Raw genomic sequence first — 16495 nt, 5'->3', positions numbered from 1 at the left:
ATGTGAAACTGGTAGTTTGATTGTCAGTTTTCATACTTGTTGTGAAAATAGTAGTTGGCTTGGGAGTTGTCATTGTAGTTGGATTGTGAGTTGTTGTGTGTGATGGGAAATTTGGATTGTGATTTGTTGTGTGTGATGTAAAACTTGTGGTTTGTTCAGGAGTTGTCGTATATGATGTGAAAGTGGTAGTTGGATTGTCAGTTGTTGTATGTGATGTGAAACTACTAGTTGGCTCGGAGTTGTCGTATGTGATGTGAAACTTGTAGTTGTCTCTGGAGTTGCTGCATATGATGTGAAGCTAGTAGTTTGTTCAGGAGTTGTCGTATATGATGTGAAAGTGGTAGTTGGATTGTTAGTTGTTGTATGTGATAGGAAACTGGTAGCTGGCTCCAGAGTTGACGCAAGTGATGTGAAACTAGTAGTTGGTTTATGATTTGTTGTTGAATGTGATGTGAAACTGGTAGTTGAATTGTTATTTGTTGTATGTGTTGACTTAAAACTTGTTGGATTGTCTGTTGTATGTGATGGGAAACTAGTAGTTGGCTTGGGAATTGAATGTGATGTGAAACTGGTAGTTGGATTGTCAGTTGTCGTATGTGACGTGAAAGTAGTAGTTGGCTCAGGAATTGTTGTATGTGATGTGAAACTTGTAGTTGGCTCAGGAGTTGTCGTATGTGATTTTAAAATTGTGGTTTGCTCGAGAGTTGTCGTATGTGATGTGAAACTAGTAGTTGGCTCAGGACTTGTATGTGATGTGAAATCAGTAGTTGGATTGTGAGTTGTCGCATGTGATGTGAAATTAGTAGTTGGATTGTGAGTTTTCGCATGTGATGTGAAACTTGTAGTTGGCTCGGGAATTGATGTATGTGATGTGAAACTTATAGTTGGGTTATGAGTTGTCGCTTGTGATGTTAAACGCGTAGTTGGCTCGGAAGATGTCGTATGTGACTTGAAACTTGTAGTTTGCTCAAGAGTTGTTGAATGTGATGAGAAAGTGGTAGTAGGATTGTCAATTGTTGTATGTGATGTGAAACTAGTATTTGCCTTGGGAGTTGTTGTATGTGATGGGAAACTGGTATTTGGCTCGGGAGTTGGATTGTGAGTTATTGTGTGTGATGGGAAATTTGAATTTGGATTGTTATTTATTGTGTGTGATGTAAAACTTGTGGTTTGTTCAGGAGTTGTCGTATATGATGTGAAAGTGGTAGCTGGATTGTGAGTTGTTGTATGTGATGTGAAACTGGTATTTGGCTCGGGAGTTTGATTGTGAGTTATTGTGTGTGATGGGTAATTTGAATTTGGATTGTGATTTGTTGTGTGTGATGTAAAACTTGTGGTTTGTTCAGGAGTTGTCGTATATGATGTGAATGTGGTAGCTGAATTGTGAGTTGTTGTATGTGATGTGAAACTGGTAGTTGTCTCGGGAGTTGTCGTATGTGACTTGAAACTTGTAGTAGGATTGTGAGTTGTTGTGTGTGATGGGAAATTTGAATTTGGATTGTGATTTGTTGTGTGTGATTTAAAACTTGTGGTTTGTTCAGGAGTTGTCGTATATGATGTGAAAGTGGTAGTTGGATTGTCAGTTGTTGTATGTGATGTGAAACTACTAGTTGGCTCGGGACTTGTATGTGATGTGAAATCAGTAGTTGGATTGAGAGTTGTCGCATGTGATGTGTAATTAGTAGTTGGATTGTGAGTTGTCAAATGTGATGTGAAACTGGTATTTTGTTTGGGAGATGTCGTATGTGACTTGAAACTTGTAGTTGGCTCGGGAGTTGATGTATGTGATGTGAAACGCGTAGTTGGCTTGGAAGATGTCGTATGTGACTTGAAACTTGTAGTTTGCTCAAGAGTTGTTGAATGTGATGAGAGAGTAGTAGTAGGATTGTCAGTTGTTGTATGTGATGTGAAACTAGTATTTGCCTTGGGAGTTGTTGTATGTGATGGGAAACTGGTAGCTGAATTGTGAGCTATTGTATGTGACGTGAAAGTAGTAGTTGGCTCAGGAGTTGTCGTATGTGATGTGAAATTCATAGTTGGCTTGGGAGTTATCGTATGTGATGTCAAACTTGTAGTTGGTTTGGAAGTTGTCGTATGTGATGTGAACCTGGTAGTTTGATTGTCAGTTGTCGTACTTGTTGTGAAAATAGTAGTTGGCTTGGGAGTTGTCATATGTGACTTAAAACTTGTTGCTGGATTATAAGTTGTATGTGATAGGAAACTAGTATTTGGCTCGGGACTTGTATGTGATGTGAAATTAGTAGTTGGATTGGGAGCCGTCGTATGTGATGTGAAACTTGTAGTTGGCTCGGGAGTTGATGTATGTGATGTGAAACCTGTAGTTGGGTTATGAGTTGTCGTTTGTGATGGGAAACTGGTATTTGGCTCGGGAGTTGGATTGTGAGTTGTTGTGTGTGATGGGAAATTTGAATTTGGATTGTGAGTTGTTGTGAGTGATGTAAAACTTTTGGTTTGTTCAGGAGCTGTCGTATATGATGTGAAAGTGGTAGCTGGATTGTGAGTTGTTGTATGTGATGTGAAACTGGTAGTTGTCTCGGGAGTTGTCGTATGTGACTTGAAACTTGTAGTTGGATTGTGAGTTGTTGTGTGTGATGGGAAATTTGAATTTGGATTGTGATTTGTTGTGTGTGATGTAAAACTTGTGGTTTGTTCAGGAGTTGTCGTATATGATGTGAAAGTGGTAGTTGGATTGTCAGTTGTCGTATGTGATGTGAAACTTGTAGTTGGATTGTTAGTTGTTGTATTTGATGGGAAACTGGTAGCTGGCTCCGGAGTTGACGCATGTGATGTGAAACTAGTAGTTGGTTTATGACTTGTAGTATGTGATGTGAAACTCGTAGTTGGTTCAGAAGATGTTGTTTGAGATGTGAAACTTGTATTTGGATAGTGAGTTGTATGTGATGGGAAACTGGTAGTTGGCTCGGGAGTTGACACATGTGATGTGAAACTAGTAGTTGGTTTATGACTTGTAGTATGTGATGTGAAACTCGTAGTTGGTTCAGAAGATGTTGTTTGAGATGTGAAACTTGTATTTGGATTCTGAGTTGTTGTATGTGATGTGAAACTGGTAGTTGTCTCTGGGGTTGTCATATGTGACTTGAAACTTGTAGTTGGATTGTGAGTTGTTGTGTGTGATGGGAAATTTGAATTTGGATTGTGATTTGTTGTGTGTGATGTAAAACTTGTGGTTTGTTCAGGAGTTGTCGTATATGATGTGAAAGTGGTAGTTGGATTGTCAGTTGTTGTATGTGATGTGAAACTACTAGTTGGCTCGAGAGTTGTCGTATGTGATGTGAAACTTGTAGTTTTCTCTGGAGTTGCTGCATATGATGTGAAGCTAGTAGTTGGCTCGGGAGTTGTCGTATGTGATGTGAAACTTGTAGTTGGATTGTTAGTTGTTGTATGTGTTAGGAAACTGGTAGCTGGCTCCGGAGTTGAAGCATGTGATGTGAAACTATTAGTTGGTTTATGATTTGTTGTTTGAGATGTGAAACTTGTATTTGGATTGTCAGTTGTTGTATGTGATGTGAAACTACTAGTTGGCTGGAGAGTTGTCATATGTGATGTGAAACTTGTAGTTGTCTCTGGAGTTGCTGCATATGATGTAAAGCTAGTAGTTGGCTCGGGAGTTGACGCATGTGATGGGAAACTTGTAGTTGGTTCATGACTTGTAGTATGTGATGTGAAACTCTTAGTTGGTTCAGAAGATGTTGTTTGAGATGTGAAACTTGTATTTGGATTCTGAGTTGTTGTAACTGGTAAACTGGTAGTTGTCTCTGGGGTTGTCGTATGTGACTTAAAACTTGTAGTTGGATTGTGCATTGTTGTGTGTGATGGAAAAGTTGTATTTGGACTGTGATTTGTTGTGTGTAATGTAAAACTTGTTGTTTGCTCAGGAGTTGTATATGATGTGAAAGTGGTAGTTGGATTGTCAGTTGTTGTATGTGATGTGAAACTACTAGTTGGCTCGGGAGTTGTCGTATGTGATGTCAAACTTGTAGTTGTCTCTGGAGTTGCTGCATATGATGTGAAGCTAGTAGTTGGCTCGGGAGTTGTCGTATGTGATGTGAAACTAGTAGTTGGTTTATGACTTGTAGTATGTGATGTGAAACTCGTTGTTGGTTCAGAAGATGTTGTTTGAGATGTGAAACTTATATTTGTATTCTGAGTTGTTGTATGTGATGTGAAACTGGTAGTTGTCTCTGGGGTTGTCGTATGTGATGTGAAACTGGTCCCTGGCGTGGGAGTTGTTTTATGTGACTTTAAACTTGTATTTGGATTGTTAGTTGTAGTATGTGATGTGAAACTCGTATTTGGTTCAGAAGATGTTGTTTGAGATGTGAAACTTGTATTTTGATTCTGAGTTGTTGTATGTGATGTGAAACTGGTAGTTGTCTCTGGGGTTGTCGTATGTGACTTAAAACTTGCAGTTGGATTGTGCATTGTTGTGTGTGATGGAAAAGTTGTATTTGGACTGTGATTTGTTGTGTGTAATGTAAAACTTGTGGTTTGTTCAGGAGTTGTATATGATGTGAAAGTGGTAGTTGGATTGTCAGTTGTTGTATGTGATGTGAAACTACTAGTTGGCTCGGGAGTTGTCGTATGTGATGTCAAATTTGTAGTTGTCTCTGGAGTTGCTGCATATGATGTGAAGCTAGTAGTTGGCTCGGGAGTTGTCGTATGTGATGTGAAACTAGTAGTTGGTTTATGACTTGTAGTATGTGATGTGAAACTCGTTGTTGGTTCAGAAGATGTTGTTTGAGATGTGAAACTTGTATTTGGATTCTGAGTTGTTGTATGTGATGGGAAACTGGTAGCTGGCTCCGGAGTTGACGCATGTGATGTGAAACTAGTAGTTGGTTTATGACTTGTAGTATGTGATGTGAAACTCGTTGTTGGTTCAGAAGATGTTGTTTGAGATGTGAAACTTGTATTTGGATTCTGAGTTGTTGTATGTGATGTGAAACTTTTAGTTGTCTCTGGGGTTGTCGTATGTGACTTGAAACTTGTAGTTGGATTGTGCATTGTTGTGTGTGATGGAAAAGTGGAATTTGGACTGTAATTTGTTATGTGTAATGTAAAACTTGTGTTTTGCTCAGTTGTTGTATGTGACGTGAAACTAGTAGTTGGTTTGGGAGTCGTTGTGTGTGATGTGAAACTATTATTTGGCACGTGAGTTGACGTATGTGATGTGAAACTTGTAGTTGGATTATGATTTGTTGTATGTGATGTGAAACTTGTAGTTGGATTATGATTTGTTGTATGTGATGTGAAACCTCTAGTTGTCTCTGAAGTTGTCGTATGTGATTTGAAAGTTGGCTCGGGAGTTGATGTATATGATGTGAAACTTGAAGTTGCCTCAGGAATTGTTGCATGTGATGTGGAACTGGAAGTTGGCTCGGGAGTTGTCGTATATGATGTAAAAGTGGTAGTTGACTCGAAAGTTGTTGTACTTGAAGACTTTAAACTTGTATTTGAATTTTTAGTTTTTGTATGTGATGGGAAACTGGTCGCTGGCTCGGGAGTTGTTTTATGTGACTTTAAACTTGTATTTGGATTGTTAGTTGTTGTATGTGATGGGAAACTGGTAGTTGGCCCCGGAGTTGACACATGTGATGTGAAACTAGTAGTTGGTTCAGAAGATGTTGTTTGAGATGTGAAACTTGTATTTGGATTCTGAGTTGTTGTATGTGATGTGAAACTGGTAGTTGTCTCTGGGGTTGTCGTATGTGACTTGAAACTTGTAGTTGGATTGTGCATCGTTGTGTGTGATGGAAAAGTTGTATTTGGACTGTGATTTGTTGTGTGTAATGTAAAACTTGTGGTTTGCTCAGGAGTTGTATATGATGTGAAAGTGGTAGTTGGATTGTCAGTTGTTGTATGTGATGTGAAACTAGTAGTTGGTTTGGGAGTCGTTGTGTGTGATGTGAAACTATTAGTTGAATTGTGATTTGTTGTATGTGTTGTAGTTTGCTCAGGAGTTGATGTGTGTGATGTGAAACTTGTATTTGGATTATGATTTGTTGTATGTGATGTGAATCCTCTAGTGTTCTCTGCAGTGTTCGTATGTGATTTGAAAGTTGGCTCCGGAGTTGATGTATATGATGTGAAACTTGAAGTTTCCTCAGGAATTGTTGCATGTGATGTGGAACTGGAAGTTGGCTCGGGAGTTGTCGTAAATGATGTGAAAGTGGTAGTTGGCTCGGAAGTTGTTGTAGTGGAAGACTTTAAACTTGGATTTGGATTGTTAGTTGTTGTATGTGATGGGAAACTGGTAGTTGGCTCAGGAGCTGACACATGTGATGTTAAACTTCTAATTGGTTTATGACTTGTTGTATGTGATGTGAAACTCGTAGTTGGCTCAGAAGATGTTGTATGAGATGTGAAACTTGTAGTTGTCTCAGTTGTCGTCATATGTGATGTGAAACTGTCAGATGGCTCAGGAATTTTCAAATGTGATGTGAACCTGGTAGTTGGCTCGGGAGTTGTCGTATGTGATGTTAAAGTTGTAGCTGGCTCGGGAGTTGTCAAACGTGATGTCAAAGTGGTATTTGGCTTGGGAGTTGTCGTATGTAATGTGAAACTGGTAGTCAGCTCAGAAGCTGTTGTACGTGATGTGAAACTTGTAGTTGGTTTGTGAGTTGTCGTAAGTGATGTGAAACTTGTAGTTTGCTCATGTGTTGTCGTATGTGATGTAAAACTGTTAGTCCAATTTTGAGTTGTGGTGTGTGACATTGGTGTAACGGTGGTTGGTGTTCCATCAACGCAGGTCACACAAATCCATTTAGTCCCATTTAAATGTAGAATGTATCTGCCTCCTGTTTTCCCTTATACACAGGAAGTAAATAATAAATTAATTTTATTGAAATTGTACAATGAGTTAAGAAATCTTAAAGATGAATATACTCTAATGTATGTTGATTATTTATAAAACATTATAAATATAGACTTTATAATGATAATATAGAATAAAAATATAGAATTATACCATATTTACCGGTGCATATATCATTGTTATATTGGGCGTTTGTACATGTATCTCCAAGATCAACAGGATCTATGTTCTGACATCCTCAAGAGATCAGGACAACACATAATTCAACATAATTATGAAATCATGCATATGAAAAAAAAATTGCACTGAAAGTGATAAAAGTGATAAAAGAACAACAATGGAATAAAACACAAATGATAGTTAACACTGACTTTATGATAAAAGTGTAGCCTATAATGTGCAACATGACAACAGACAATAGCTGACACTGACACCTTATTATGAATTTTGTTACTCAGTTTTTAGAACTTTTATAAGATTTAAATCAATTGTTTCAGACAAATGAATTAAAATTTAACAAGATTATTCCTTTACTCAAAACACCTGCCAGGCTATGAGAATAAACTTTAAAGCAACATTGAATTAAAGCAACATGACTTGTCTTACCTCTATTGCTTGTTTAACTGAAGTGAATCACACACACACAAAAAAAATGGAGCAGTAAATTTTAAGTTTATATTTCTTGCCCTGTTGACGGATATGTTTTATTTATTTTTTTATACATAAAGATTAAATGCTGATAACTTTCTCTAATACAATATATTGTGCCAGTTGGCTTCTCATAAGTACATCTTGTATTGTAATATTTTTACCAGAAAAACAAGAAATACTAAGTAACACAGGGACCCTATCATACAACAGGGTGCGTACAACCAGCGCCCTGCTATATTCTTATGCAAGTGGTCAGAAGTTTCACCTTGCTTTGTCTTAAATGTTTGGTGAAACATGTCTCTGAAATTTTGGTGAAACTTGTCTCTCTGACCCTGTTAAGAAATGCTGGTCTTGATACTAACATAATATAGTCTTATATTGAAGACTGTTGTGTTCAGTATTTAAGCTGTACATTCATCAGTGCAACCTTCCTTTCTTACTTAGTTACTTCCAGGAGAATATAATGCAAGATAATGATGCTAATTAAATGATGCACGATTTAAAAAAAAAAAAATGGTTTGTTCCACAGTGGCCTTTTTCACCCTTCTGGTAAATAACAATAATAATAATAGTTGTCCTGTCCTAATTGAAGTGTAATGCCAAGCCAGCAGAGTTAGCCCTCAGCCGAGTACTGAATTTTATTCACAATAGAACATAGATAGCATAACAAATGTTTAAACAGAGAAATTTTACACTTTTATCCACTAAATAAGCTCATTTCAAATGTGATGCCTGCTACAGGTCTCAAAAAAGTTGGCATGGCAAGTCAAGTCAAGTCACCTTTATTTATATAGCACTTTTAACAATACAGATTGTGTCAAAGCACTTAACAGTATCAGTATCTTAACAGAGGATGGAGTGTCAGTAATGTATAATGATAAGATTAAACACTCAATTTTCAGTTAAAGGCATTTCATTATTGAATTCAGAGATGTCATTGTCTAGCTCCGTTTAGTTTAAATAGTATCTGTGCAACCAAATCAACGATAATTGCTAGAAATTAAGTGTCCCCAACTGAGCAAGCCAGAGGCGACAGCGGCAAGGAACCAAAACTCTTTCTGTGACAGAATGGAGAAAAAAACCTTGGGAGAAACCAGGCTCAGTCGGGGGTCATTTCTCCTCTGGCCAGATGAACCCCGCAGTTCAATTCCAACCGCAGCCATGTCAGATTGTGTAAAGGGCTTATCTGATTCCTGTGATCTTGTCCCGATGGAGCATTTTAATTTCTACCTGGTCTCATGGCATTTACGTACCTGGGTGCACTTTTTAGCGTGACATGAAATACGTACCAATAAGTACATATAACTTCAGTTTCCAAAATAAAAGAACACTTTCACACAAATTTACAGAGAAAGCGTAATTTTCGCACAATTATTTGAAGAATATCATGCTATGACTTCAAAACAATATTAATATGCTGGGAGATTTGAAAACTGATGCTTTTGAACGTTAGCATCGCACACATCCAGCTTCATATTTATGGGTTTTCATAGATGACAAGTTTGTTCGGTAGCTCATGGAGTACGGAGACGGACTTAGGAGACGAGAAGTACCGTTCGTATCCCGTGTAACTATAGTTCGACAAAGCAGTTAAAATCTGCGTAAAAAGAAGTTCAAATGGCACAGTTGCATCAGCTAATACATTTTTAAATCAGTTTTGCATTTGTTAACACTATCGGGTAGGTTTAGGGTTGGATTTGGTGTAGGGCATATTTCCAACACGATAGAGCATTAACCTTTAGCGACAGTCCCCGGATATTTGAATTCTGAACCACCGCAATACGTAATAAAAAAAACAGCAATACATACCAATATCTACGTAATAAAAATGTGCCAGGGTTCACATATTGAACCTGTGTTTTAGCGCCACTCAGTGGACATTTCTATTTGAAACTGCGGCGAAACGTGCAGCAAGGTATGTAAAACACCGTCACATAGGACATACCTAAAAATTATAAATACATTGAAATTTTCTACACAGTCTACCTTACAAAATGTAATGTAGTGATTACGTCCATTTCTGGCGCTATGGCATTTCTGCACGGTGTTGGAGATGTTAGAGTGTCTCCAATAAGATCGGTCACAAACATGTTCCCTGCACGATCTAATGTGTAGCGTCTTATTAACTCACTATCATGCATTATATGCAACACATTTCTTCTCTCTCGTCATGTTTCATCCATTTTCTCCACAGCTAAAAAAACTCTTAAGCCTCTTAAAAGTCCTCGTCCGTACTCCTAACAATTTCGGACCTTAAGACCTCTTTTAAGGGTTAAGATGCTTTTTCAATTACTTTTTTCTTTACTTGGATCTTTTCTGTAATTTTAAGAGGAAACAGCCACATTTCTAAGAATTTTCTTAGAATTTTGTTACTAGGAGCAACTCTTAGCGCTAAGATTTTTCATGAATACAGGCCCAGATCTGTAACATAGAAGGGATGTCTTAGAGAGTTTCTCAGAAGTAAAGATAGGCAGAGGCTCTCCAATCTGTGAAAGAGTTTGTAAAAAGATTGTGGAATACTTTAAAAACAATGTTCCTCAATGTCAAATTGCAAAGGCTTTCCAAATCTCATCATCTACAGTGCATAACATCATCAAAAGTTTCAGAGAAACAGTAGAAATCTCTGTGCGTAAGGGACAAGGCCAAAGACCTTTGTTGGATGCCCGTGGTCTTCAGGCCCTCAGACGACGAATGTTATGAATGCTGAAAGGTATATAAAGGTTTTATAGGAACATATGCTCCCCTTCAGACAACGTGTATTTCAGCAGGACAATGCAAAACCACATACTGCAGCTATTACAACAGCATGGCTTCGTAGTAGAAGAGTCCAAGTGCTGAACTGGCCTGCCTGCAGTCCAGGGCCCGTATTCTTAAAGATTCTAAGAATCCTCTCAGAGAGCTCCTAATTTAGCTTAAAAATTTATAACTAGGAGTCTTAGCTTAAAAGTGATTCAGGACCAATCTGAGAGCAACTCTGAGCGAGGAAAAGACAAAAAATGTTATCTTAGTGAGGAGGCGGGGTTGACCCCGTTGCTAGCGATGACACAGTCTTTTGAAGACTGTGATTGGTTGGTTGTCCAAGAAGGAAATAAAAGAGCGCTTTTAAGAGTAGGGTTTATTTTATAAGCTTTCACTTTGAAATTACAGGCGTAATTTTTCCTGTTTAACCATTTAACCTGACCACTTCCTCTCTCTCTCTCTCTCTCTCTCTCTCTCTCTCACACACACACACATTATATATGTATATATATTCTTTATTTACCATGCTGTCATACTCATACTTAACGTATTTTATAGGAAATGAACAGAGACACAATAAGGTTCTAAAAGTGCTGTCAGGTACAGACCCAAATCATCGCTGCTAGTTGCATTTTTCCAGTTGCCAAATAAGTTAATGTAGTTAATGTAATGATTACTTCCATTTCTGGCGCTATGGCATTTCTGCGCGGTGTCGGATGTTAGCGTGTTTATTTGTTTATTTGGATCCCCATTAGCCACTACCATGGTTGTGGCTATTCTTCCTGGGGTCCAACAAGTAAAAAAAAAAAAAAAAATTACATGAATCCATAACAATAAAAACCAATACAATAAAACATACAAAGCCAAATTTCATTCATAACATCAAAATCAACAATTTACTTAGTACTGTACCATTAAATATTTCTTTAACGATTTTTTAAACCTCATTTTGCTTAGAGAACCATTGCTTGCACAATCTGAGAGATGCAATCCTGTGGTAAAAATTTTGCACATCTCTTAATAACTGATAGACCTCTTCCCATAACTATTACTATATTTTCTATCTGTCTTGACCACTTCAGCCTACTATCAAGAGTAACTCCAAGAAGTCTAATTTCCTCTACTTGTTCAATAGGCACACTCTTTACAGACAAATTTAATTGTGGTTTAAGTTTAAGTTTATAATTTGATCCAAACACAATACTTTTGGTTCTTGTCAAATTTAGAACCATCTTATTATTCCGTACCCAATTTACCACTAATTGTAACTCCTTATCTAAATCAGAAGATAATTTTTCAATTGATGTTGCTGGTAGATATAATGTTGTACCATCTGCATACATAACTGCCCTTGCACGCTTTAAAACCAAAGCAAAATCATTGGTAAAAATAGAAAATTATCAATGGACCTAGACAACTTCCTTGAGGCACACCACATTGCAACTCTTTCACTTCCGAATAACTTCCATTATAAAATACACATTGCCTCCTATTAGTCAGATAACTTTTAAACCAATGCACAGTTTGAGAAGTAAATTTGTAGCATTTCAATTTTTCAAGCAATAATTTATGATCCAGTACATCAAAAGCGGAGCTAAAATCCAACAATACTGTTCCTAGTAAATTATTATCATCAATCTGTACTAAACAATCATCAGTTATCTGTGTTAATGCTGTTCCTGTTGAATGTCCTACTCGATACGCATGCTGAAAATCAGAGAACAAACTATTTTCATTAAAGAAGAATTGAATTTGTTCACAAACTATCAATTCAAACACTTTACTAAGAACTGTCAATAAACTTATTGGTTGACTATTAGCACCACTAAAACTCAGTGCTCCATTTTTCTGTAAAGGAATAACTTTTGCTTCTTTCCAAGCTAAAGGAAAAATCCCTTTTTCAAAACTGGTATTAAAAATGTGGCAAACTGGTTCCTCCAAACAGCTGGCTGCTAATTTTACAAGGCGACCATCTAAGTTATCTATTCCCGATGGTTAATCTATATTTATCATTGATAATTTTTGTTCCACTTGTTGTATATTTACTTTATTCAATTCAAAGCATAGGGCTGGCTTAGCACTTGTTATTTTTTCAATTTGCCTTTCACTTGATGTACTATTATCAATTAACATCTCTTCTCTAAGTTACTTTATTTATAAAAAAGTCATTAAAATAATCAGCAATTTTATCTGATTTAGTTAAAAATAAATCACTTGTCTCAATAAAAAAGGAGTTTGAGCTGATTTCCTACCCATTATTTCATTAATAATATTCCACAATTTTTTTCCATCATATTTATTTTCACTTATTTTTACTTTATAAAATGTCCTTTTCTTTTTCCTATTAATCTTAGTTACTTGATTACGCAATTTGCAATAAACTTCCCAATCCTGCTTACTCCCAGTTCTGTTTGCTATACCCTTTGCCACATCTCTTTCTACCATTATGTTCTTCAGTTCATTATCAATCCATGGTGCCCTAATATTCTTCACTTTGTGTTTTTTCATAGGTGCATGTTTATCCACCAAAGAATAAAATAGTCTTTCAAAAGCTGCTAATGCATCATCAGGATGACCATCCTTGTAAACGTCAGCCCAACATATATTATTTACATCTTTACAAAATAATTTCTGACAAAATTTCCTATATGACCTTTTGTAAATTACTTTTGGTCTTCCTTTCGGGACCTTTGTTTTTCTAGTAATCGCTATTATATTATGATTACTACACCCAATAGGAACAGATACACCCTTAGAACACATTTCCACAGCATTTGTATAAATATGGTCTATACAAGTAAATATTCTCTCACCAAGACTATTTACATGAATTCTTGTTGGTTGATTAATAACGTGTTAAATTACATGCATTAATTACATTCACTACTTTAGTCTTTAAGGAACAAACCTGAGACATCCAATTAATATTTAAGTCACCCATCAAGTGAATTTCATATCCAATATCACATACATTATCAATCATATCACATAATTCACTTAAATAACAACTATTTGCACATGGTGGTCTGTAGCAACAACCAACAAATAATGATTTAACAAATGGCAACTGTACTTGTAGTCACAGAGCCTCTACATCTACAGGCATTAAATCTTGTCTTATTTTTACTGGAATATGATTTTGAATATATATGGCAACCCCTCCACCATATTTATTTCTATCTTTCCTGTAAATATTATAACCATTTATATTTACTACATCATCTGAGAAAGTTTGATCAAGATGTGTCTCTGTTACTGCCAAAGCATGAATATTATTTGTAATCAAAACATCAGATATTTCAATAAGTTTATTCCTAAGGCTACAAATATTAATATGAGCTAATTTTAATCCTTTCCTTGGTAACTTGATTGATGCTGACATGATTTATAAAAGAAAATTCTTAATTTCATCCAATTTCCTCAAGCTAACTTAAGACAGCCATAGGCCTACTTTGATTTCTCATTGCTATCATTTTTAACTTTTGATGCTGGATATGTGATTAATTTATCATAACAAAGATAGGCTATCTCTCCCCTCTCTCTTGCAGCTCTCAATTCTGGCATAAGCTCTTTCCTCCTTAAACGCACATGTTCCAGGAAATCTTCATTCAAGTATATGTTTGTTCCTTTGAGGTATTTTGCTCTCTCCAGCACTACTTCTTTGTTTTATACTTAAGAAATTTAACCACAATAGGTCTAGGTCGATTAGAATTCCCATTTCTCATCCTTCCTATTCTATGTGCTTTCTCCAAGGTAATTTTATTTTGACCAAGCTTTAGTTTCTCTTGAATTATCTGTTTTACTTTCTCTTCAGATTCACACCATTTCTCATTTGGAGACTCGGGAATTCCTTCCACCGCTATATTATTCTGCTTGCACTGACCTTCCAAATAATTGGCTTTAGCATCTAATACCAAAAGAGATTCAGCCAATTTATGTATGTCATTTGTATTTGATTTACATTCAGTTAAACTTTCTCTACAGTTAACTTTCAAATCATCCACCTCCTTCTGAGTGAACTGGAGACTTATCTTCAAGTCTTGTACCTCCTTCATGAGCTCATCTACTCTTTGATTCATAGAAATCATAATCATTTGTGTAAAAGTTTTATAACTGTTTTCTTGTTGCAACATTAATTCTTTAAAATGCGCTTTCTCTTGATCAAACAGCTCCTGTACCTGAGCCAGAGAGATGTTGTCCTCGTTGCTGTTATTCGCGTTCCTTGGCATGTTGAAATCACAACTGTGTACTTCTACAAGCGTGTCTCTAATAAGATCGGTCACAAACATGATCCCTGCACCATCTAATGTGTAGCGTCTTATTAACTCACTGTCATGCATTGTGTGCAACACAATTCTTCTCCCTCTTCATATTTCGTCCATTTTCTCCACAGCTAAAGAAACTCTTAAACCTCTTAAAAGTCCTCGTCCGTACTCCTAACACTTTTGGACCTTAAGACCTCTTTTAAGGGTTAAGATGCTTTCTGAATTACTTTTTTCTTTACTAGGATCTTTTCTTTAATTTTAAGGGGAAACACACACATTTCTAAGAATTTTCTTAGAATTTTGTTACTAGGAGCAACTCTTATTTTTCATTAATACGGGCCCAGATCTTTCACCTATAGAGAACATTTGCATCATTAGCATCATTAAAAGAAAAATATGTCAAGGATGACCACGAACTCTTCAGCAGCTGGAAACCTATATCAGGCAAGAATGGGACCAAATTCAAACACCCAAACTCCAGAAACTCATAACCTCGATGCCCAAACTTCTTCAAACTGTTTTGAAAAGAAGAGGAGATGCTACACCATGGTAAACATGCCCCCGTCCCAACTATTCTGAGACCTGTAGCAGGCATCAAATTTGAAATGAGCTCATTTCGTGCATAAAATTTAAACATTTCTCAATTTAAACATTTGTTATGTTGTCTATGTTCTATTGAGAATAAAATATTGGCTCATGTTATTTGAAAGTCTTTTAGGTTTAATTTTATTCAAATTTAAAAAACGTCCCAACATTTCCGGAATTCGGGTTGTAAATGTACTGATAGAGTGCGCTTACATGCACGTTCTTAAGCCGATTATGCTTAAAGGGATAGTTCACCCAAAAATGAAAATTCTGTCATTAATTACTGACCGTCATGTTGTTCCAAACCTGTAAGACCTTTGTTCATCTTCGGAGCACAAATTAAGATATTTTTTATGAAATCTGAGAGCTTTCTGACTCTGCATAGACAGCAACACAACTGAAATGTTCCCAGGTCCAGAAACATAGCAAGGACATCGGTAAAATAGTCCATGTGACATCATTGGTTAAACCGTAATTTTATGACGTTACAAGAATTATTTTTGTGTGCAAAGAAAACAAAAATAACAGCTTTATTCAACAATTCTTCTCTTCCTCATCCTGTCTGCTGCGATGTGCGCCATTGTGGAGAGAGTATCATGATGCATGCACTGGCTTCTGCTTCATGTAAACGACATATGCGCGTGCTGATGCATGTGCATGTTCAACGTAAACAGCAGCACCATGTGATCCTCTCTCCACAATGGCAGCGCAGATGGGTTGAGGAGGAGAAGAATTGTTGAATAAATTTTTTTCTTTGCACACAAAAAGTAGCTTCGTAAAATTAAGGTTGAAGTCTGATGTCACATGGACTATTTTACCGATGTCCTTGCTATGTTTCTGGACCTGGGAACATTTCAGTTTCCTATCAAAAGCTACTCTCGATGCTGCGTTTCAATAACGCTAATGAGAACATTCTTTGTTCGACCGGTTGTGAAGCATGTGTGTAAAACACGCCAAGAATTGGCTTAAATAACCTCTGTCATTTGATTATGTGCACCTAAGGGTTATAAATAGACGTGAGATGTACACGTCTTCAGGTTTCTTTGTCTTCAGAGACCGCATTGTGTGTGTGTGTGTGTGTGTCTGCTGCGCCCTCATTAATATCGCACTTTGATCTGGCCGAGGCTCGGGAGGCGGGTCCTCCCCTTTCTCTCGTGTTCTCGCCTGATCGGGAGGTTTTCGCACCCTCTTGATGATACCCCAGGTGGAGGAGACGCTAGTGGGCTATCTCTTCTCTGGGGGTGCATCATCACTCAAAAAGTCAATGCTCCCTACCAACGCAACGCAACATCTACACTTGTAGGGAGAGTGTTTCATGCAGCAGGTCATGCTGGTGCTGCCCTGCACACCACGGCGGTTCTGTAGGCATATCAGACTGATGTTCATAAAGATCTGAGTG

General features: G+C 37.0%; 2 protein-coding genes across 2 annotated transcripts in view; both read right to left on the bottom strand.

Moving 5' to 3' along the window:
- LOC131523579 (adhesion G-protein coupled receptor G2-like) overlaps positions 1 to 16495 on the bottom strand; it is a 42371-nt gene that overhangs the window by 13803 nt on the left and 12073 nt on the right. The window lies entirely within an intron of this gene.
- LOC131523577 (mucin-2-like) lies at positions 21 to 6645 on the bottom strand. Its single transcript, XM_058750061.1, has one exon. The coding sequence runs from the start codon at positions 6433 to 6435 to the stop codon at positions 70 to 72; it is 6366 nt and encodes a 2121-aa protein (XP_058606044.1). The 5' UTR covers positions 6436 to 6645; the 3' UTR covers positions 21 to 69.

This window comes from Onychostoma macrolepis, chromosome 17 (genome assembly GCF_012432095.1).
Source record: "Onychostoma macrolepis isolate SWU-2019 chromosome 17, ASM1243209v1, whole genome shotgun sequence".
In the NCBI taxonomy this organism is placed as follows: Eukaryota; Metazoa; Chordata; class Actinopteri; order Cypriniformes; family Cyprinidae; genus Onychostoma; species Onychostoma macrolepis.
Note: the sequence above shows the minus strand (reverse complement) of the source record. Positions and strands in the feature narration are given on the sequence as shown.

Excerpts from the sequence above, each read along its gene's own strand:
- LOC131523577 (XM_058750061.1), bottom strand. The coding sequence starts at position 6,435 with ATGACGACAACTGAGACAACTACAAGTTTCACATCTCATACAACATCT.